This window comes from Metarhizium robertsii (genome assembly GCF_000187425.2).
Source record: "Metarhizium robertsii ARSEF 23 chromosome Unknown MAA_Scf_1, whole genome shotgun sequence".
Classification (NCBI taxonomy): domain Eukaryota; kingdom Fungi; phylum Ascomycota; class Sordariomycetes; order Hypocreales; family Clavicipitaceae; genus Metarhizium; species Metarhizium robertsii.
The window spans coordinates 2,921,141-2,941,825 of NW_011942149.1; the positions used below are offsets into that span (position 1 = coordinate 2,921,141).

General features: G+C 53.1%; 5 protein-coding genes across 5 annotated transcripts; 2 read left to right on the top strand and 3 right to left on the bottom strand.

Moving 5' to 3' along the window:
- Positions 1 to 1,770: 1,770 nt before the first annotated feature.
- MAA_04537 (Major facilitator superfamily domain protein) lies at positions 1,771 to 3,833 on the top strand (the record flags this gene model as incomplete). The annotated part of the gene is made up of 3 exons (XM_007822633.1): positions 1,771 to 2,450; positions 2,580 to 2,993; positions 3,077 to 3,833. 3 exons carry the CDS (start codon positions 1,771 to 1,773, stop codon positions 3,831 to 3,833), a joined length of 1,851 nt encoding a protein of 616 aa, XP_007820824.1.
- Positions 3,834 to 5,324: 1,491 nt separating this feature from the next.
- MAA_04536 (Translation initiation factor 2A) lies at positions 5,325 to 7,453 on the bottom strand (the record flags this gene model as incomplete). Its single annotated transcript, XM_007822632.1, has 2 exons — positions 5,325 to 6,791; positions 6,866 to 7,453. The coding sequence occupies 2 exons, from the start codon at positions 7,451 to 7,453 to the stop codon at positions 5,325 to 5,327; spliced, it is 2,055 nt and encodes a 684-aa protein (XP_007820823.1).
- Positions 7,454 to 9,822: 2,369 nt separating this feature from the next.
- MAA_04535 (RNA polymerase II-associated protein 1) lies at positions 9,823 to 11,103 on the bottom strand (the record flags this gene model as incomplete). The annotated part of the gene is made up of 1 exon (XM_007822631.1): positions 9,823 to 11,103. One exon carries the CDS (start codon positions 11,101 to 11,103, stop codon positions 9,823 to 9,825), a length of 1,281 nt encoding a protein of 426 aa, XP_007820822.1.
- A 4,126-nt stretch (positions 11,104 to 15,229) lies between these two features.
- Positions 15,230 to 17,080, top strand: MAA_04534 (Histone promoter control 2 (HPC2); the record flags this gene model as incomplete). The annotated part of the gene is made up of 2 exons (XM_007822630.1): positions 15,230 to 16,740; positions 16,804 to 17,080. The coding sequence occupies 2 exons, from the start codon at positions 15,230 to 15,232 to the stop codon at positions 17,078 to 17,080; spliced, it is 1,788 nt and encodes a 595-aa protein (XP_007820821.1).
- Positions 17,081 to 18,107: 1,027 nt separating this feature from the next.
- On the bottom strand, positions 18,108 to 20,311 carry MAA_04533 (Golgi-localized gamma-adaptin; the record flags this gene model as incomplete). The annotated part of the gene is made up of 4 exons (XM_007822629.1): positions 18,108 to 18,314; positions 18,400 to 18,881; positions 18,972 to 19,686; positions 19,769 to 20,311. The coding sequence occupies 4 exons, from the start codon at positions 20,309 to 20,311 to the stop codon at positions 18,108 to 18,110; spliced, it is 1,947 nt and encodes a 648-aa protein (XP_007820820.1).
- Positions 20,312 to 20,685: the final 374 nt, after the last annotated feature.

Sequence of the window (20,685 nt, forward strand, 5' to 3'; positions counted from 1 at the left end):
AAGGAAGAGTTGCTACAGGGTAGGTTATTCTGGAGGGGGCACAATGTTACTTTTCTCAACTCCTTTTGCGCAACCCTTCTTTTGATGTTGTACAACAACTTGTAAGTGGCACGGGTGAAGTTTGCGAGTGTATTAAGTGTGGAATGGGCATACTAGTTGGGTTATGTGTTTTGGATGACAAAATACTCTTGTAGGACGGGCATGTCTAGGAAGCTTGCAAGAGTTTACTAGACAGCCAAGAAAGAAAAGAGGTAGATTGTCCGCTGCATCATGACATGTCAGCTCGCGACTTGCCGAAACCACGGCCGCAAACAGGTCAAAGCTGATTCGAAACACGACCTGGTTTGCGGTCGCCTCTTGCACCCTCCAGTGTATATGTGTATACAACTGGCGTCAGTTGTATCTGATATTGACCAAGGATGGATGGATATTGGCAAAGATGGCAGGGCAATAGGGTAGGACGGAGTCTCGACGCCACCCGCATGTACGGATGCAGCAAAGTATACGTGATGGAATATCAGAATGACCAGGGCGTCGTGAAGACTGGGTTGGCCGATGGTAGAATGTGCCGCGATAGTCTATAATATATCTCAATAGCAGGATCCTGTATCTCGACACAGTATATTGTATCTCGACAATAGTATACTGTATCCCGACAATAGTATATTGTATCTTGATACTAGTATATTGTATCTTGACAATAGTATATTGTATCTCGACATAGTATTTTATATCTTGACAACAGTACAATGTAGTATCTAAACTAAAAGGGTTAAAAAAAAAAGCGGCGCAGACAATATATCAACGACGGCAACGCACATCCTGTCGGGCAGCCATCCTCGTAACAACTGAACGGCGAGACGGGGGATTCGTCAGGATGCAAGATGAATAGGGTTGTCTGTCGAGATACCCGTTGGCAACCAAGTGGGCTAGCCACTTATATATGCAAGTACATAGACTCCGCGGTCGGTCCTGGTGCGAAATTCCGCGGACTGCTGGACACGAGAACCCACTTGGGCGGCTCGGGGGCCACACCGCTCCAGATGCTCGGGCGAGTCAGAATGGCGGACTCGGTTCCGTCCCACCTAGGAAATTCCAAGTCTCCGCTTTATGTCCGACGCAACCCGTGGACAACAATGATCCGTTCATTCATTGATCCATGACGGCCGCAAACGGTGGTTCAATTGTCTGCCCTTTCGCAATACTGTAGCCAGCATTCCAGCAATGTAGCCCTCAGGGTTTTTCTTCTTCTTCTTCGTATCCCGTGTTTCTTGTCTGTCCCCCCGGACTATGTGACTCGTACGATACAACTTCCCCCATCCTGTTACACACACACATGTATGTACAAGAGTTGGTCCCCATTTCCATCCCTGTTTCTGCTGCTATTCCTATCCATGCTCCTGTTGCTCCTGTTGCTCCTGTTGCTCTTCCCTTTTTTGCTCCGGTTGCGGTTCCCGTCAACCAGTCCCGTCTGTCCGTGCTCGTGCCAAATCTCAGTCCGTCGTACGGCCCGGCCCTGGTCTGGTTCGTCTCAACATCTCCTCGTGTGCGCGTAGTTTTTTTCCTCTTCTCCAACCTCCATCTTTCTCAACCCCCGTGTCCCTTGTGCTGTTGTCTATCTTGCGCTTCTGCCCAATGTCCCACCGGCTCCCTTTCCACGGCTGTGGAAAGCATAGAGATACATCCGGCTCCGACATCAACCGACCCTGCGTCCTTCTGGGCACCTAAAAGAACCAAGTCTCGACAGCCAAAGGCTGTCTGGTCCGACAAATGGCTCCCGATCCTGAAAAGGCACCGGCAGCAACGTCCGCGGGTGACGGAAACCAGCTCGATATCATCCCGTCGTCCACCTCCCGCTCCTGGTCTGACGCCGAGTCGCCTCGGCTCGAGCCCATCAAACCCTCGTACACCAACCGTAGCCGGCCGTCGAATGCTTCTCAACGGCTGGATGCCACTGACGCGTATGAGAACCTCGACCACTGCATCACGCCCGATGTCGAGACGGAAGCCGAGCGGATGGCCCGCGAGCCCATCACCTACACCAGGACCGGCACCAGCATCGGCAGCACCGCATCCCGCCCGCCAGAGTACGAGGTGTACTTTGAGGAAAACGACCCCGAGAACCCCAGGAACTGGCCCCTGTGGTACAGATGCTGGTGCATCTTTTGTGTGTCGTTTGCCACCTGGGTTGCCACCATGTACAGCACCAGCTATACCTCGTCCACGCCGGGCTTGATCCAAGAGTTTGGCTCAACAACCACCATTGTCACGCTTGGCATGACCACGTACCTCCTCGGCCTCGCTGCCGGCAGCCTGGTTGTTGCTCCCTTGAGTGAGCTGTACGGCCGCCAAATCATCTACATTGTGTGTCTTTGCCTGTGGGCCGTCTTGATTATCCCTTGCGGTCTGGCGAACTCCTTGACCACCATTATCGTGGTTCGTTTCATCGGGTACGTCTCTCTTTTTTCTTTCTTTCTTTCTTTTTTTCTTCCCCCGCGTGTTATTTATTTGCCCCCGAACCACTAGAATGCCCCCTCGCCGGCTGAACGTTTGTATTAACAACCAACTCCTTGGTGCAGGGCATTCTTTGGCGCCGTCATGATTTCCAACGCGCCGGGCAGTGTCGTCGATGTCTCAAACCCAGACTATCTCGCCAGGAGCATGTCTCTCTTCGGAGTGGCACCGCTCAACGGCCCCGTGACGGGCCCCATCATCGGCGGCTTCGTGTTTCAATACCTCGGATGGCGCTGGGCCAACTGGATTGTGCTCATCATGGCCGGCCTGGCCATTGCCCTCATGTGCACCGTCAAGGAGACGTATGCGCCAAAGGTTCTACAGCGCAAGGCCGCCAGGATGCGCAGGCAAATGGACGACCCCCGGTACTGGTGCCAGTACGACCAACGGGTCTCGACTCTGCACCTGCTCAAGGTAAACCTGAGCCGGCCATTCGTCCTGTTTGCGACCGAGCCCATCCTGTGGTTCATGAATTTCTGGTACGGAAGATTTCGCGCGTCCTTTATGTGTGTGTGTGTGTGTGTGTGCGTGTCCAAACTGGCTGACCCCGGAAAACGCACAGGATCTCCATCATTTACGGAATTCTCTACCTCTGCTTCGTTGCCTACCCCATCGTCTTCTCACAGCACAGGGGATGGGGTCCTGGCATATCCGGCCTGGCATTCTGCGGAATCGGAATCGGCACTCTGACCGCCATCGCTGCCGAGCCCTTGTTTCGACACATCATCAACTTGCAGGCGCGAGACCCAGAGACGGGCAAGCCGTACCCCGAGGCGCAGGCTTCCATCATGGCCATTGGCGCTGTCTCCACGGCCGTCGGCCAGCTTGGCTTTTCGTGGACTTGCCTGCCCGCGTCCATCCACTGGGCCGCGCCCATAGCCTTTGGCATCCCCTTTGGATGCGGCAACACCATCAGCTTCATCTACGGATCCAACTACCTCGCCGGGGCCTACGGCATCTACGCCGCAAGCGCTCTGGCCGGCAACGCCGTCATCAGGAGCGTAATTGGCGGCACGTTGCCCCTTGCTGGCCCGCAAATGTACCGCGCGCTCAGGGCGCAGTGGGCGGGCACTCTGCTCGGTCTGCTCGAGGTCGCCATCATCCCTATTCCCTTTGTGTTCTGGAGATATGGCGGCAAAATCCGCGCAAAGAGCAGAGTCATTCGCCAGCTGCGAGAGGACCAGGCGAGGCTGGATGAGAAGAGGGCCAGGGGCGTGGCCAGGATGGAGAGAAGGGCGGCCAGGATGCTGGCTGACAGAGATGCCGCCGAGAAAAACGTCGCCAGAGTGAACGAGTCCAATACGGGTCAGAGCGACTGATGGGGGTTCGGATTCAAATGTTTTCGCCGAGGGCGGTTTCGCATAGCGTTGCTTGGAGTTTGTTTATTATCCTATTTTCCTGCTTTTGAAGCCCTGCATCATGGCCACCGATATCTATCGAACAACATACAACTCTCAGTTATTAGTAGATGAATAAAAATGAACACATTAAAACAGTACCTACCTTCTTTCGTATGAGTTGAACCGCCAAAGGAGCGTTGCCTTGACCAGCAGCCCAGCCGTGAATCCCATGCTGACAATCGACCTGCCTTGGGAGGGATCTTGGAATAGGCACAAACAGAGATACCATCCCACAGCAATTAGAAGCACGCGGCTTGAAAAATATATCCAACGCTCAATTTCCAATTTCCCTGGCGATCAATTGCTAAAAGTTAAAGAAGAAAGAGAAAAAAAAAAGAGGGGACAAGACAATTGCTAAGAATTTGCCAAAAAAAAATGTTGTCAATCGTTCTTATATAGGAACAGCCCGATGCGGGGGTCGAACCCGCAACCTTGAGATTTCGTGTACTCGTAAGAGTCTCACGCTCTACCGATTGAGCTAACCGGGCATCGAATCGATGCGAATTGTTGGGGAGGCAAGCACTATTACGCATTATGGATCTAAAGCTTTCTTTGCAATTTGAAACCCAGTCCTTGGACAATTATACACAGTCAGCACTTCGCAGCAGACCATGCCGGCTTCAACACGAATTCGAACACGTTTTCCCTCCTTTTTTGCTAACAAAATATGTTGTAGCGTTGGACTTTGGCGTTGACGCTCCGTCTCGCCACCTGGTCGAGCTGCGCGAGGCGACGTCTGGATGAGCAACTGATCTATCTCTTCCACAAGGACATCAAATCCCATGACGACATCCTTGCACTCACTCACAGCGGCTGTTGACACAATTCTTCAACGTTTCTTCAACGTGTCCCCCAAGAGCTAGGCCTACGTTTGCGTAGTAATACCATCACAATGGGCAGTTCTCAACCAAAATCTCTACATTATCAGGAGACACAAATTACAATGAAGTGTTATCGTTCTATTCAGACCTTGTCGACTCGCTGGGTTATCAAGATGCAATTCTCCGTCATCAAACACCAGCAGGTTCTTCCAACTTTTTACTCCCTCCAAATGCCACTCTCAATATTTGTCCCCCCTCAATCTCAACCCCGTGAGATCAAGTTTTGCCTCATCATACTACACCAGCCCGATGCAGGCTGGGATGCACCACTGTGACGCCCCATGTTTTCGATGTGACGCAATTGACGGTTTTCCAAAACACAAAAAGACAGCTTCCTTCTTGTCGTACATACATCCAGAGTCCGTCAATCATGTTGGCATCTGTTCAATTTGCTTTGCTTGCCGACACAGCTTGCATGTCCACACATAACGTAGGGATGAAATCTCCCCTGCATGGAACCGCTCCATCCGGGATCACATCATGATAAAAATTGCCTATTCCACATATACACGGATATCTTGTCACAAGATTAAGCCTCCTTTTCTAAGCCTTCGAGCTCTCTCAACACAGCCGACTTGGTGTTGATCTTCTTGACTTGTGTGTCTTCAAGCTTCTCTCCGCCAGCAAGTCGCATTTCTAAATCCTCAATCGCACGAATCTTCTTCTGAAGGCTGCGGATCTTCTTGGCGTTGGCACTTTGGCCAGCGTCGGCCGCAGCGCCAGCAACAGCTGCGCCGCCTTGCTGCTGCGCAGAATAATTGTTCTGCTGGCCAAGGTTTAAACGCTGGCCATGCTGGGTATTGCTGCGACTGCGGCTACCTCCGTTGTTTCGGGATCGGCTTCTGTGATCTCGACCATTGCCATTAGCAGGGCCACGTCTTTCAGGGCTTCTACCAGAGCCAGGGGCACGATTGTCGTAGGGGGCAAGGCTAGCGCCGCCATTGGGCTCCGCCTCGGGCCGGCCTTCTTGGTTATTCTTCTTGCCACGCTTCTTCTTATTCTTCTTGGCGCCATCTTCACCTACTGGCTCGGCTCCAGGCACAACCCTCGCCGCGGGTTGCGACGGTTCGGCTGGCTCAGCACCGGGGACTCCACGGCGAGGACGACCGAAGCCGTTGGGACCAACGTTCTGCGTTCCGTTGCTCACAAAGTGGGCTGCACCGCCCTCGTCTTCGCGCTTGAAGTGAAGAGGCGTGGCCAGACCTCTGGCGCCGGGGGGCCTGTAAGCCCCGGCAGGTTTGCTGGGCGTCTTCACAGTACCAAGGTAAGCAGCAGCAGAGGCATGGGGGGAGGGCACAGGGTTAAGCGGATCACCACCGGCCACATTCTCAGGAGCCGAAGGTCGCCACAAAACGTTGTACAACTCGACCATATCTTCGTTATACATGATGCTGCCGCCCACGTGCCAAAGCTTTACGCCATTGTCGACACGAAGACGCGGGGATGTTGTGGCCGTCATGATGTAGCGACTGTCTGGGCTCCACTCGCACACGCTGGGGTTGCCGCTTTCAATAGTGCAGACCTTGCGATAGTCCTTTTCCAGATCATACACGTCGATCTGACCGGCCAGGTTGCCAAAGCCAGCAACGAGGACAAAGCGAGCATTCGGGGAAAACGTGATGGTGTTGCGTGGGCCGAGAGGGAATGAGTACTTGGCGACAGCTCGGTCATTGAAGATGGTAGCCTTGGCTGGCATGTAGCCATAGACGACACCAAACTCACGGGAATTTGGCGACCAAGACACATCGTGAATCGGGCCTTCTTTGTCGAGGGTCACGCGAGCATCAAAGGCGCCGTTGGTGCTGAGCAGATACAAAGTAGTCTCCCCATAGTAGCTCTTGCCAGATCTATCGACATCCGTCTGAGCCAGGACAAGCAGAGAGGAGCCACGCTTATTCCACTTGAACTGGACTTTGTCGCCTTTGAAGAAGGTCTTTTGCGAGATGGGGTTCTGGAAGAGCGGGACGTTGTACACCTTGACGACGGCGGGTTGGCCCTGGAGAAGTAAGTCAGCAATAATGTCCTTGCAGGAGCGCAAGCTAACCACACTTTGTGGCAGTGAAAACTCACCTTTCTCTCGGGGACAAAGACGGCCACGGCGTGGTTCTGGCTTCCCGGCGCAAGGGCGAAATTAGCGGCCCCTTCGACCCTCAGTTTGTTCCAGACGGTGACAAGGTCGTGGCTCTGGTAAAATTGGACCTCATTCGTAACCAGCCGAGCACAGTACTTCTCGTCGGCCGTGTACTGGAGGTTCCAGCCGCCCTGCTGCTTCTGAACAAAGCGTCCAATGGGTTGCTTGTCAGCTCCGGCGACGCCGTCCTCGACTGTCCGCCAGATCTTGAGGTTCTTGGTGGCGTCACCGGCCTCATCCTTGGCTGGCCGCTCCCAGGTAATGACAAAGGTACCTAGAGGGGAGAAACCAAGCTCGTAAACGTTGATGATGGGCAAGACGAGAACGACGTTACCAGCCGAGGCATCGACAACAGTTACGGTTTCAGGAGAGGCCCAGCCAAAGAAACGGCCGCAGGGCGAGTATGCGCTGCACCGCAGATTTCCTTCGGGCTTGGTGAACCCAGCGAGAGGCTCGTAGACCGGAGCGGCGTCGAAGACACCAATGGCCTTCTGGGTCCGATATGCGAACTGCAAGGGAGATGCCATGGCTAGTCAAAGTCACAGGATCTCAAACGTGTTTGCGTTTTGCAGTAGACGTGGGTGGCTCGTAGAGTTGTTCTTTGCAACGTTGTTGCAATTGCGTGCAGGGACTTTTGCTTGACCTCTGTCCTTTTTCTCTTTCGTTTTCTTTTTCCGTGCTGTTGGTTGGCACTCGCAAAGACGGGCAGGCTCGTCACGATTCGCAAGCCGACAGAGGGTATCGGTAAACGAGATCGATGACAGCGTCTGTATTGTTCTCGATGGGGTCCGAGGCGAGATGCAAGGTTCCAACGAGTTCAACACAAAGGCCGGTGCTGATGCTAATGGGGCACGATGGGGGCTTCTGATGGAAAGCCTTCTTTGTCGCTTGGCGGTATGAGCGGCGTCACAGACAACCGGTCCCCTGATCGCTTCTGAAATAGCGAGGCCAACAAAGCAAAGCCGCAAAGCCTGAAGTCAATTCAAGCAGACTTGACACTCTGTTGAATTCGTCCGCTTGCAAGAGAGACGGGCGATGAGCAATGGGCAAAGGGCGACGCGAAGGGCGGTCTATCAAGGAAGACAGCGACTCGGTCTGGGATTGGCGGCGACAGGAGGCAAAGGCCAAGAAGGTTTTCTACACGTCGGAGAGAAGAAGACTAGAAGAACAGGCTGCAGCGAGAATGGCGTACAAGGAACAAAGGGCGAGCACCCAGAGGGGGGAGGACGGGAATTGGCGACGTCGGCGGCGATGCCGTTGTGCTGTCGGGCTGGGATGGGGAGAAAGGGAAGCAAGACAAGGGCAGGCGAAAATGCGGGCACGGTTTTCTGATCGGGTGTTTTTTTTTTTTTTTGGGTCAACTCGAGTCTAGTGCTAGTACTAGTCTGGTAGTATTAGTATAGTTAGTTGTTAAAATCTCCAATCACTCACTATGCTCCCACTGGAGCCGTCTTGCCTCACCAGACTGCATGTGGCCCGGTTGCACCAGAAATGCAGCAGAATCTTTCAATTGGTATTGAAGCCTGTCAAGGCCAACTACTACTCTGTACATGGTCTGCAATGCCTGGCCGGCAACGGAGAGTCAACATTGAAGTCTAGTGCACCTAGATTAATTGCTATGAGTGCCCAGTCCCAACTGCAGACTTGTCAACGAACCTTTCCAGAGAGGGTCCGTCTCTTTTACTACTTAAATTAACTTCCAACTCAACCAAGTCGCGCCAGTGCCGGTGCAAGCAGCCCAACCGCCGCAGCGCAAGTCCCGGTGCAACTTTGAACCAAAAAAAAAAAGTCAATATGTGAACACTATTTTGAACTACTCCGCACCGTACAGCCAGTTCCCGTCCCCGTCCCACCGTTGAGCACATTGACGACCATCAGGACCAATCATCACTGGAGCATACAATATTTTTACGGATTATTGTTTGCCAGTCTGACTGGCCATTGGCAATTCCGATAGAGTACATACATATGGAGTAGTGTCCGCAGTCTCTCAGTCCACAGTCCATAATCCACAATCCACACAACCACCACACACCATCAATCCAACTTCATCGGTACCTGACAAGACGTGGCATGCATCAAGGCGGGCGAGTACACCATTCCCGCTGTGCAGTGTCTAATACCAGAGTACCGCTCGTTCCTCCAACGACACCTCCCATAAAGACGCACATCGGGGGCTGGAGAATGACGATAGCTAGCTACTACTTCCTTTTGGGTCGGATTTGGCTGTTTTCATATTCAAACCCAGAATCTGGACTCAATAATCCATGTACCTAGATACTCCGTACGTTTTCGCTGCGAACCTAAGTAGCTAGCAGGCAAGTTGTTTGGACTGGCAAGTAAAATCGGTCTGGTTTGTTTCTCGGCCCAGTAGCAGCCAGCCCAGTGGGAGACAGCCGGGGTCAATGGATTTAATCCATGGCGGGACACCACTACGTAGTATCGTTTGAGCCGGACAACACTTTATCTCAAGTGCCCATCGCTAGTATTGCCTACTTCCCCGGCCTCTCGCTCTGCTCGCATGTTGACACCTGCATATGGAGACACAAGCATTGCTGGAGTCCTATTTCTGCCAGGGATGTATTGAACCCTGTCTCAACCCGTCATGCAGAATGCCCGCCTTCAATGCTTCGTGATTTCAAAACTTATGCGCATCGAAAAATTAAATTTGGCAAATGTTGCGACATTACAAAAATGCTCGACGCATTAATGATTGGCCCATGCCTAGTTGTGACTCGTCCGAAGTGTGGGCAATTCGGCCTTTGAGTGCCTCCACCACCATTGTTTGTAGTATGTATCCGCGGGTCTTTGTTGATGCCTAAACCACTAGTCGGAACTGTTGCTGTTGTTGTTTTCCCTTTCGCCCTTGGCTCTCTCTTGACTCTAGAACGCTTCTTCAACGCCCCTGATACTTCTCTTTCCAGCCTCCTCTCTCAAACAGCCACAAGGCTTCAGTGGCATATGCCCTGCTACCTCGGTGGCCACCTTCACCAACAGCGGCCTCCATTAAACTGTCCAGTACTCTGCCCTTCTTCGCCGCTGCCCATATTCCCATGGCAATGGGGTCGTTGTCGGTTTTCCCCCACTCTCCATTGCCCAGGCGATATAGAATCCTTCCCAAGGTTTGATAGGCCAAGCATCGCTGGGCAGGTACGGCACTTCTAGCCAAGCGTGCTAGCTCAGCAATGGTATACCCAGCAGCCTCGGGCGCCTCTCCGTGGTGGTGCAGGCCTTTGGTTGAAGCAATAGAGCGGCTCACTCTTGGAGAAAGAAAACGACCACGGAAATCGAATCGCAGAGCTGATACGGAAATTTCAGGGTGTGGATAATATGTCGAGTCCTTGTCCGCAGTGCTATCTTCGCTGGGTAGGGGTGCCATCCAAGCAAGCTTACTCGGGTCCGCAGGGAGTTCCGGGAAGTATTTTTCATGGAGAGTCGCCAGGAAGTTGGGGTCGGAAGGATCAAGATCTGGAAGGCTAGGCGGCACAGGGAAGTGCGTCGTCTTCGGCAGCTCTTTAATGGGGAATAAATCTGCTGGAATTTGAGAGGGGGCTTTATCTTCGTCGTAATCATCTGCAATCTTTTTCGACGGTAGTCCTGCAGGTTCTCTGCCATGTGGGCCGGACGCAGGTTGAGGTCTCTTTTCCAAAGGCTGCACATTCTGCGGCTTTTCGGAATCCGATATCTCGATCGAAGGAGGATTGCTCGAGGGGATCTCGGCCTGCACTGTGGTCTTGGTCACGTTATCCGGCAGATCAAACGGTGAAGGCCCAGTTGGTTCATCTATAGTTGCGCGCTGCAGTAAGCGCTGAATAAGCCCAGGATTCAACCCCGTCATGATATCTTCCTGTGCTTGTGCGATTTCTTGCGGTGTCATGGCCGCCAATTTCCGTCTGTTTTCTTGGTCGATACGCTGTCTCTCCGCCCGGTCAAAGCCTTGCGACGGATTATCATTTTGCTTTCCAGTTCCTTGTATGTCAACGTTCTCATTCTCTTCGAATACAGGGGCATTCTGGCCGAGATTCCCAGCTCGTTGCTGTTTGAAGGCAGAATTGTTCCAGCGCCTCTTGTGTGAGGGGAAGCCGGTAGACGATGACGGCGCTGCGGGAAAGCGAACGGGCCTTTTCTCCTTCGAATCTCTCTCTACAATATCTCCTATGAGGAGAGTCGGATCCATGTTGTTATCAAGAGGTTGTTCTGAGCTGCTAGACGCTGTGGTCTCGATCGTCAGTCGGGGTTGCGGTCATGGCTGACGAAAACGCAGCGGTTGGCGTCGTGGGGCAGCCAGATACTTTGGAGGCGATGCCAAGACACGTGAGCCGGCACATTCTTGGTACATTTGGACCACAAGTCAGTCCTGCAACAGACAGCATGAGCCGAAGCAAAAAAAAAGCGTGTATATATGTAAATAATAGAAAGAAAGGAAAATTAAAATTAAAAATTAATTCCCTGCGCCATGAGCATTACATCGTGTTTTCACCCAGTAGCCCGGGGTCGGGTCGGTTTGTTGGAGCACACAATACTCCGTGGGAACAAAATTTCTGCGTCCGCATCTCGTCTAGCCTAGTTTCATTTCCTGCTGTGCTAGTGCAGAGGAAATTTTGTGGTGTTGCATTTTTGAAATGGCTTTTGCGTATATGCAAGCTTTCTATGAATAGAAAATTCTGTCAAGCCGTATGTTTGGGTAGTACTTGCCCGGCATTCTTCTTGTATAGAACTGCTTGTTCAATGCACGGATACTGGTTATGCAGCCCATGACAAAGGGTACATATGTACTTAGGCTAGAGGAAACTGGGGCTTGGGGCTGCACTGGCCCAGCACAGCCACACCTGCATTAGCGTCGATCCGGCGTTTTTATTCAATGTTGCCAAAGGCTTCCAGAACACCCTCAGATCTTGCAGGCCAGCGGGCCGCATGTACTATCCTCTCTATTTATAGGGCTGGGGAAGTGAAGGGGATAGAACTAGCCGCACACCGTGCCTGTATAGAGACACGAGAGAAAAAAAATCAAATAAACATAGATACACGCGTCTGAATCGGATTTTTGTAGTCATTTGTCAGAGGCCCTCTAAATTCGACGTCTCGGAGGTTTTGGCGCAGACCTAGTGCGTGGGTTTCTATGTAGCTAAGTACTTGGTACATCGTAGTATTGGGGTCTAGGGTAGCAACTTTGGAAGGCAAGGAGCTTCCTGCACTGACACAGCAGGGGTTAATGGCAGCATTGAATATTCAATATTATCAGGTGCCTACCTGGGTATCTAACAGGTGCTGAGGTACGGTTCATGTGCTTGGAGCCCCCATGGCGGCGTTTTCTCACTCTTCTATTCCCTTTTTTAAGCGGGGGCCACTCGCGCAGTGTCGTCTGGTACTACAAGAAAAGTACTTCAAGTACTCAAGTACGTAAAGTACATATGATTACCCGGGCGGGTCAGAATTTCAATCCTCGGGTGACCCTATTTAGCGACATGTCAGGTCTGGTTGGATCTGCCCAAGCAGTTACTACTACTAAATGCCAGGTATGCGCCAAATTGAAAATAGCACCCAGCAGGTCACCAAACTGTACAGCTGCATCCCCCCCAGACGTCGTTCGCAGGATACTGCAAATGCACACAGCATTGTAGTACTTGCCCAACCAAAACGCGGAAGGAATTTTTTGTTGCTGGCGGGACAGACAAATGGTCGCCTAATGGACCGGGTGCGCGAGCCGCGCTTATCTGACACTTATTGGGGGCATCAAGCATTAAAAAAAAATTAACGAGGGCCGGGTAAGACAAGGGGCACTCCTCCCGAGCAGAGGCGAGAAAATGCTCGTCTTGCGCAGCATGTGGCCGTAGCTGCAGCACCAAGAAAGTATGTCGGTGTGGCCGCACGACAGATAGTTACGTGGTACAGAGTAAGCACTCGGCACTTGCGTCTGGTATAATACGGAGTACTAGTACTCCGTACTCTGTACATGTGCACAGTATCCTCCGTCCTCGGTAGAGCCAGATGGCAGACGCCCAGCAGGGTGACACACAATGACAGGGGGGAGCTGGGCTGGCAGGATCTCTCGTTCATTAACCTCCTCTGGGCCCGCTAAGCTAGAAACAGGCACGCCCCTTGCCCGAACCCCCTCAGGTGTCATCAAGAACCTGACAAGCCAGCATTGAGCACAATTCATCGGCAGCGGCGCGCCCTGTGATTGGCCGGCCTGTACACGCCGAGTTAAAACGGGTGAACAATCTTGCATGGAGGGGGGAGGGGAGGGGCCCCAACCTGGCTTGAGCTTCTTTCTTCGTTACCTCTTTCTGTGTCTCCCCACATGTGCCCTTTATTTATGATAAAGTTCCACGTTGACGAGCTGCACCGTTGAATCCGACTCGGCTCAACCCAGTGCGCCAGGCTGCCTGTTTCTGTACTTGGGGGGTGGGATGGGCAGGTCAACCAGCGGTCCCCAGCAGCTTTTGTCCTCAGTATCAAGTCTTGTCTGATACGTGTATGTACAGTACAGTGATAGAATGGAGCATCCAGAATTACATGCAAGTGAGCGCCCAAGTGCCAAGTGCCTGGAAGGAATACCTGCTTCAGTGCCCTGACACTTTACCGAGCCCTCCCATGTCTGTACTCCGTAGTCCGTAGTCCGTACCGAGTACCTTGCCCGCAATGGCCCGCCCCCAGAGGTTTCCTGTATTGCCCATGTCCATCCAAATGTCGGACCTGAGGCTCCCAGCCGTCTCCTAAGCCGCCAATCTTGGACGCGGCCTGGTGTTTTATCATTTCTCCTCTGGTTTAGTCTGATGGCTTTGCCAATGCACAGTTGACACCTTTTTATTCTCTTGAGGCAAGCCCCGTCTCTCTTCTCCCTTTGTCCACGCTCGACCTGTGCATCCAGTGACCCCATTTACGTTTCTTTCTTGCTTTACTTTCCCATGCCACGCCCTGTAGGCCATCCCTCCGCTCCTGCCCCTTCGCCCGTCATCCTCACCCACCTCCCCCCCTGTTGTTGTCGTTGCAGCTCTTGGAGATCCTTGGTTCTGGTGTTTCGTTTCTCGTCTAGTCAAGCCATGACTTGAGGCCGTCATTCGAGTTATTCTACCTGATTAAGCCGTCGTGCCCCGGTTTTCCGTCCTTATAGCGCATGTGGAATAAGAAATGTTGTTCGTTGTTCCGAAAGTTGTAGCCATCCCCAAATTCCAGCCCCATCCTCCTATCCTCCCATCGCCATCGCCGCCCCCCCTCGAATTTTCTCTCCCCCTTTCCTTTCCACTTTGACTCCTTCACCATCCCCAACCGCCCACATCACCCAAATCCAACACGGCGCATCGCCAGATTGCATCGATTTGCCCGCGTCGCCGCATCTGTGCCATCGCCAAACCGTCATCATTTTGTGCAGCGCTCTCCGCGGCATACAGAGCCGTAGCCAAGCTGTCTGTGTCGACGCATCCAGTGCATTTTTGCGCAGACAGAGCTGCCGGGCCGCCCGCCATCGTTGCCCAACCCCTCCTGCGTGGTTCGTGAGGCTATTCGCACCGGGCGCCTGGCCCTTGGCACCGCGCACCTCGCAGGAACAGCGCCAGCCCAGCACCAGCACCAGCACCAGCGGCAGCGGCAGCGGAAGTTCGAGGCGTGTCTCCACCAGACGCTGCTGCTGCGCGCGGCGCACCCGCAGTCTATTTTTTTCGGCCACTCACGACGCTCGCCTGTCCGCGCTTCGTCCCCCCGGCCAGTCAGCACCCGCTCAATCTAGTTCTGCGGGTACAAGGTACTTTTCGTGTCTGGTTTCTGCCGACCGCCACACTGCACTGCGCGACACTTGCATCCGAGTCTATCCAACCAGACTCGACATTAATTCGATTCGGGGTCTCAGCACGCACGCCCCTCCGGGACCTCTGTCTCTGTTGTCTTTGTTCCGTCATTCTTCTTCTGTCTGTTTGTGTTCCCTGCTAGAGTTCATGGCGATTTTCTTTCCCCTTGGCAGCGCCTAGGTCCTGTTACATCTTGTCTTGCATGTTTCCGTCCCTCCGCAGTTCCATCTTTCAAGTCGGCCGAGTTCGATATAATCGTCTAATTAATTCGCTATTTTCCCGACGACACATGCTTCATTCCTCAACAACGACCGTCGGACGCTATAGACAGTCGGCCTTGTACAGAAACCAAACTCGGGCCCATCCTTCGTACTAGGAAGGCATCCTCATCTTCCGGCATACGGTGTATCTTTGCTGCGAGCGCACCAGTCGAGAGGAGCCATCTCGAGCTTGTAGAAGCTCTGGCTTCGATATCCGATCCTCCACCCTTCCGCCATCAAACCCAATAGCCTCGTTACCATGGACACGGACCGAGAGCAGATTGTCGTGGGCAGCGACCAGTCTCCCAACCAGCGTCAATTAACCTTCCAGTCATACCAACAACCATCGCCAAGCGGCACCACGGCCAGTGGGCGCGCACCGGCTCAGAAGAGATACGAACTTATCGATGGGCAGTGGGTTCAGCTCACGGCTGCCGGCCTTCCGCGCAAGAAGCCTGGTCGGAAGCCTGGTTCTACCGTGAAACCCAAGACGACGGACGGCGCTGACCCGAGCAAAGTGCGCAAGCCTCGGAAGCCTCGCGACCCCAGCGCCCTTCCTATCCAGCGCAAGCGAAAAATTGCGCCCGCCTCGGATGCAGACGCAGACTCCGACGTCCCGAGAACTGCTTCTGGCCAGCATGGTGGCATATCATCGCCATCACAGCAGCATCAACTTCTGGGAGCCTCAGACCTCCGCGGCTCGCCCAAGATGCCAAAGAGAGAGGGGTATCCTGGGTCGATGCAGAGCATTCTGAATGCTGACCCGCCATCCGCCTCAATACCCGTGCGCAGCAGCGGACTTAGCTATGATCCAATACGCGGCAACTATGACCCCGTACGCGAAACTATTACATCCCAAAATGCAAATCCATACTCCTCCACTTCAGGCTCCCCCCGGGGCCCGGCGCAAGCGGCAAACCGATCTCCCTCGATAGCGAGTATAATAGAGCCACAAGCTCGAACGGCAACGGCAACCTCGCCGAGTATGTCACAGCATGGACACCCACCAGCTTCGGCTCATAGTCGGCTCCATGGCAAGGACTCGTCATCAATGCCGCCGTCGCCTTCCTACAGACCTACATCAACACTTGGGGCTCCCCCAACTGCAGTTGATTCGAAGAAGGAGAGCACTGTAGCAGCTATTCAACGACCTGTGGTAAACCAGGCCAACTTTACTACTATATCAAATGGCCCTATCCGAAGGTCCTCTCCCAAACTGAAGCCTGCTACGGGCGTGTCTACACCGAGAACGGATACTCTCGACGATTTCCAGGACAGCGAAGGGCGCTCTATTTTGGATTTTGGCAAGGCTCGACCTGGTGAGGAGGTCCAAGCTCCCACCATTGTCTTGACTATTCCCATCGGGCATGGCGAAAACAACAAGTATGTCAACTTTATGCGATTAGCTGAAGAACAGTATGGGTGGGATGCCCTTCACCCGCGTCAGGCTGCAAATCGGGACCGCAAAGCCCGTATTGAGGCTGCTACAGCATCACTTGAAAAGGCCGAGCTGGGTCGAGAGTCTGGGGATGAGATGTCACTGGACAACTCCGACGGCGAAGCTAGCAACCCGGAGAACGGAGGGACTAGTGGACCTGATGCGCAGGTTAAGCCCAAGAAAAAGAGAAACTTCAAGGAGGACCAATATGATGTCGAGGACGATTTTGTAGATGACTCGGAGCTGTTATGGGAGGCTCAAGCTGCAGCCAGTAGAGATGGCTTCTTTGTCTACTCTGGGCCTCTTGTGCCCGAGGTAGAAAAACCCGCAATGTGTGTCTTTACTATTCCGTCATTCTTGATGTGGCTGTGCCAGAACTAACAGAGTAGTAATAGCACTCACGAACGACCCAAGCGTGGCCGAGGTAGCAGAGGTGCCCGGGGTAGTAGAGGCTCAACTAGAGGCGGCACAGGTACTGGTCGGGGTGGTGGTCCTGGTTCTCGTGGTGGTGCCGTCACCAGAAAGCCTCGCATCACCAAGGCTGAGAGGCTGCAGCGCGAGCGAGAAAAGGCCGAGCGAGAAAGCATGGCACAAATCAACAAGACACCGACTAATGGATATGTTCTCCAGCCCTCTACGCCCGCGTTTTCTGTTAGTGAACTGGGTGCTTAGGCAAGCCCACAGTACTCGGCAGCTTGCGCAGAGGTAACTCGGCGATTTGGGCAGCATGGTCTGCAGGGCGCCTCTGGGGATGTCTCTCGGCACACTGCACTGTCCTCGTTGCTGCACTATGCGACGTCTCGTCGGCAGCAGCCATCCCTGCCTCGGTTCCTGCACTCTTTACATTGATGTTAACTCCTCAATATTTATGTATTGCCCTTGTTCCATTTGTTCTGTTCATGTATTAATCCGGTATTTTGCTATCCCTTACGGGAGTCATACGGGCCACCGACACGGTCTTGTAGTTTCAGTTTTCGAGGACGGATATCGCGGTCGTTGTTCATGGGATGTCAGGTCGACTTGCGAGTGGTTTTTATGGAGCCGAGAATTCGATTACCAACGCAACAATGCTACCAGGGGTTTTTCTCCATTCCAGGACGATGGATGCATTGGCCAATTTTGCATGGAGTTTGGAGTGGTTCGTCGTCTTTTTGCCAGGAATTTTCCTCTTTCTTTCATCCAGGCGTGGTCTAACTGGCAGGGTTGCGTGTGAGGAAGTGGAAAACATTGTGGTTGCTGGGAATGATGGTGGGATTCCACCCCAGTGTATGGTATACCAGCGGATAAAGCAATCCTGTACCTACAGCAACGGGGCTTGCTTGTCTAAATAGCCTGTATGTGTAAATTATACACATGACTGTTGAACGAGACGTCATTCGGGATGCGCTTTTTTGCAAGCAGTGACAAACTTTACTTAGAGTGGCATCTATAAAATGCAGGGTCGCCTGCCGCTCCCGGAGTACCCGTCTACCTGGTTTTACTCCATGATACGCTATTATCTCTGCCCAATTCGCTTTTCAAGTGGTAGGTACCTACGCAAAATATACTGCTTGATCCCGACCATACCCCTTTGCAATTATCCGCCGGATGGCTGTGTCAGCGCGCCCGCCTTCCTACACTCCTGACTCCCTCCTCGCAAGATTCCTCTCCTCCCCCACAGACATCCTCGTAAATTTGACGACTTGCAAAACGACAATCCTTATGCCAGGCTAAATTCAGGAATCTCGCCCATTTCGTTCTTCTTCTCCGCACCGACATTATACGTGGCGCGCCATCTCAGCTTGACTGAGTCTACCCTCTGTCCTCGGTTGCCGGCGTGCCAAATGTCTACTTCTTGGGTGACGCCGCGACTCTGCTTGGGCGCAAGATCTCGGCCAGTTTGTGGCTTGAGTTGTAGCTCGTAGCCCTGGTGTGGAGTTAGCGTAATTGAAATATTTTACTTTTACTTTACTTTCCACAAGTGCTAGGGGCTTTAACTGGCTTTAACTAACCTTGGTAACCGCCAACTGGAAGTGCAGTTCGGTAATGGGCTGGGCAGAGTTGTTTGAGAAGGCAAAGGTTATATGGATTGAGTTGCTCGCGCTAGTGGCACGTCCTGCCAGGAAGTCCGTTCGCAGTAGACCCTGATTGATAGTTCCCTTGTGCTCCTTGGGCTTGTTAGGCGCCGCTGGAGGAAGCGATGACGAGAAGTTCCACTCGTCGTCGTCGTTAGAGACAGCAGCGGGTTGAGGTGGCGGAGTTGGGGCAGATGTTAATGCAGATGCGGCTCCTACGGCAGCAAAAGGATCCGAGGCCGGCTGATATGAAGGGGGTTTGGGTTGTTGATGAACTGCAGGTTGCGGGGTGCCAGGTTGCGAAGCTGCAGGAGATGTGAATGAGGCAAATTGGGAGAAGGAAGGCGTCTGGTTAGAGACATTTCCGCTGGCACTATTGTCCTGTGTCATGGAAGATAACAAAGCTGGACCTGGAATATCTATGAGGCGTAATGTTAGCCTTTGAGGCTTTGACAGGAGACTTCGCTCCGAGGAGGAAAGAAGTTTCAGTACATGAACACTATACTTACTTTGATTGGCTCCAAAGCCAAGGACAATGTTGCCTCCCTGACCAAAATTGCTTGATGAGCTGCCAATATCCAGCCCTAACAAGTCATTCTCCAACCCACTAGCCTGTGAGGTGCTACCCGCGGGCGCGCCGTTGTTTTGGTTGTTTCCAATGCCATTACCGTCGTTTACCGCGTCGGCATCGAAGTCTATCAAAGATAATTCGTTCGCTGCGTCGCCAGAGCTTGATGGCGTCTTCGCTGGACCCGAGGGGATAAGAGAACCCGCTGCAATTTTAGCCGCGCCCTCTACATCCCCCTTCTTGATAAGCTTGTATCTTTCGACAGTGCGGTGAATGCTATCATTAATCTCAAGTAACCGAGCAACAGCATCATGATCATCCGATTCCTCTTCGCACATCTTTTGGATCTTTGGCTGTGCGCTCTGCAATGCCGAGGCCAGTTCGCTGAACACATCGCCGTCGGACATTTTATCGCCGGGCCTGAACGCTTCTAGCCGTTCTTCAAGCAACCTGGCTTTGGCTTGGATCTTGGCTACTTCCTCCGCCGCTTTGGCGCGGTAGTCGGTCTTGGATCGGGTATCGTAACCGGCCATTACCTTCATTAGGCGATTGGCTTCTCGAAGATCTTCGGGAGTGCCACGTCGAATGAGCTCCTGGAGCTTCGCGGACTGGGCTTCTTTTTCCTCCTCTTCCATCTCTTCAGCCGACTTGAGATTCTGCACATGCATTAGTACTGGGCAAGGCTGCTCTTATACCGCCAAGAACGTTGGCGGTCACGAGTTCGCACTATCAACTTACATCACTGGGGTTCAAAACTGCGGCATCTTCGTGTCGCACTTCGGGGAACATGTAGCCCTTGTAGCTCAGAAGGCGATGCATATCCCTAATGAAGCCCAAGTCTTCCTTGTAGCGGCTCGTCTCGCATATGGTAACGCGCCATTCCTCAATAGCCTCGAGAATCTTGGCCTGAACCCTGGTCGGACGCATAGGCGGGCGCTCGGGAAACCTGCGAACCAGCTCATTCAAAAACTCTTTAGTGCTGATCTGTAGATGGAAAGGGTAGCCGCAGTTCTTGACGCAGATATCGAGCAGGCTGAGAGCAAGCAGCGCAACATTTGGGTTTCGATGGTTGATGTAGCTAACAATCATGGTGGCGGCCTCACGCGGGGCGGACCCTTTCTTGCTATTGATCAAATCGGCAATCTCCAGACTCAGAGCCAGGTTCGGCTCATAGTTTTCGGGACTGCAAGCGCCTTGAATGAAGCGCTGGAGCTGGGAGGGGGCGTGGCCGAACTCGCTCCAGCGGTCCCGGGCGGCCGCCCTGGCAGAAGCAGCCTCCATTGTGATCTATGATGTCGAAGAATAGGAGCTATCGAGATTCGTATACAGAGGATGCACGGCAGACGGACGCGGCTGCAGAGATAGGCAGAAGGTTCGTCGTAGGCTTGGCTTCACCGGTGGAGAGGCGGAGTCTGACCTGAGGGGAAGGGAGCTGGCTGTTCAACGTCATATGCCGAGCAAGACCGGGACAAGTGTGATGGGATAGACTAATGCGCCGGCCGGTCCGTTAAGAAGAGTCCCTCATGGCTGCCTCCGAAAGGTCTTGAAGGTGCGGAAGCGCTGAGCACGGGGAGACAGGTTGGCAGATTATTGAAGAGAAAAGGCCAAGACTCAGCAGACGATGAACTATGCGGTATGGACGGTGGAGATAGATG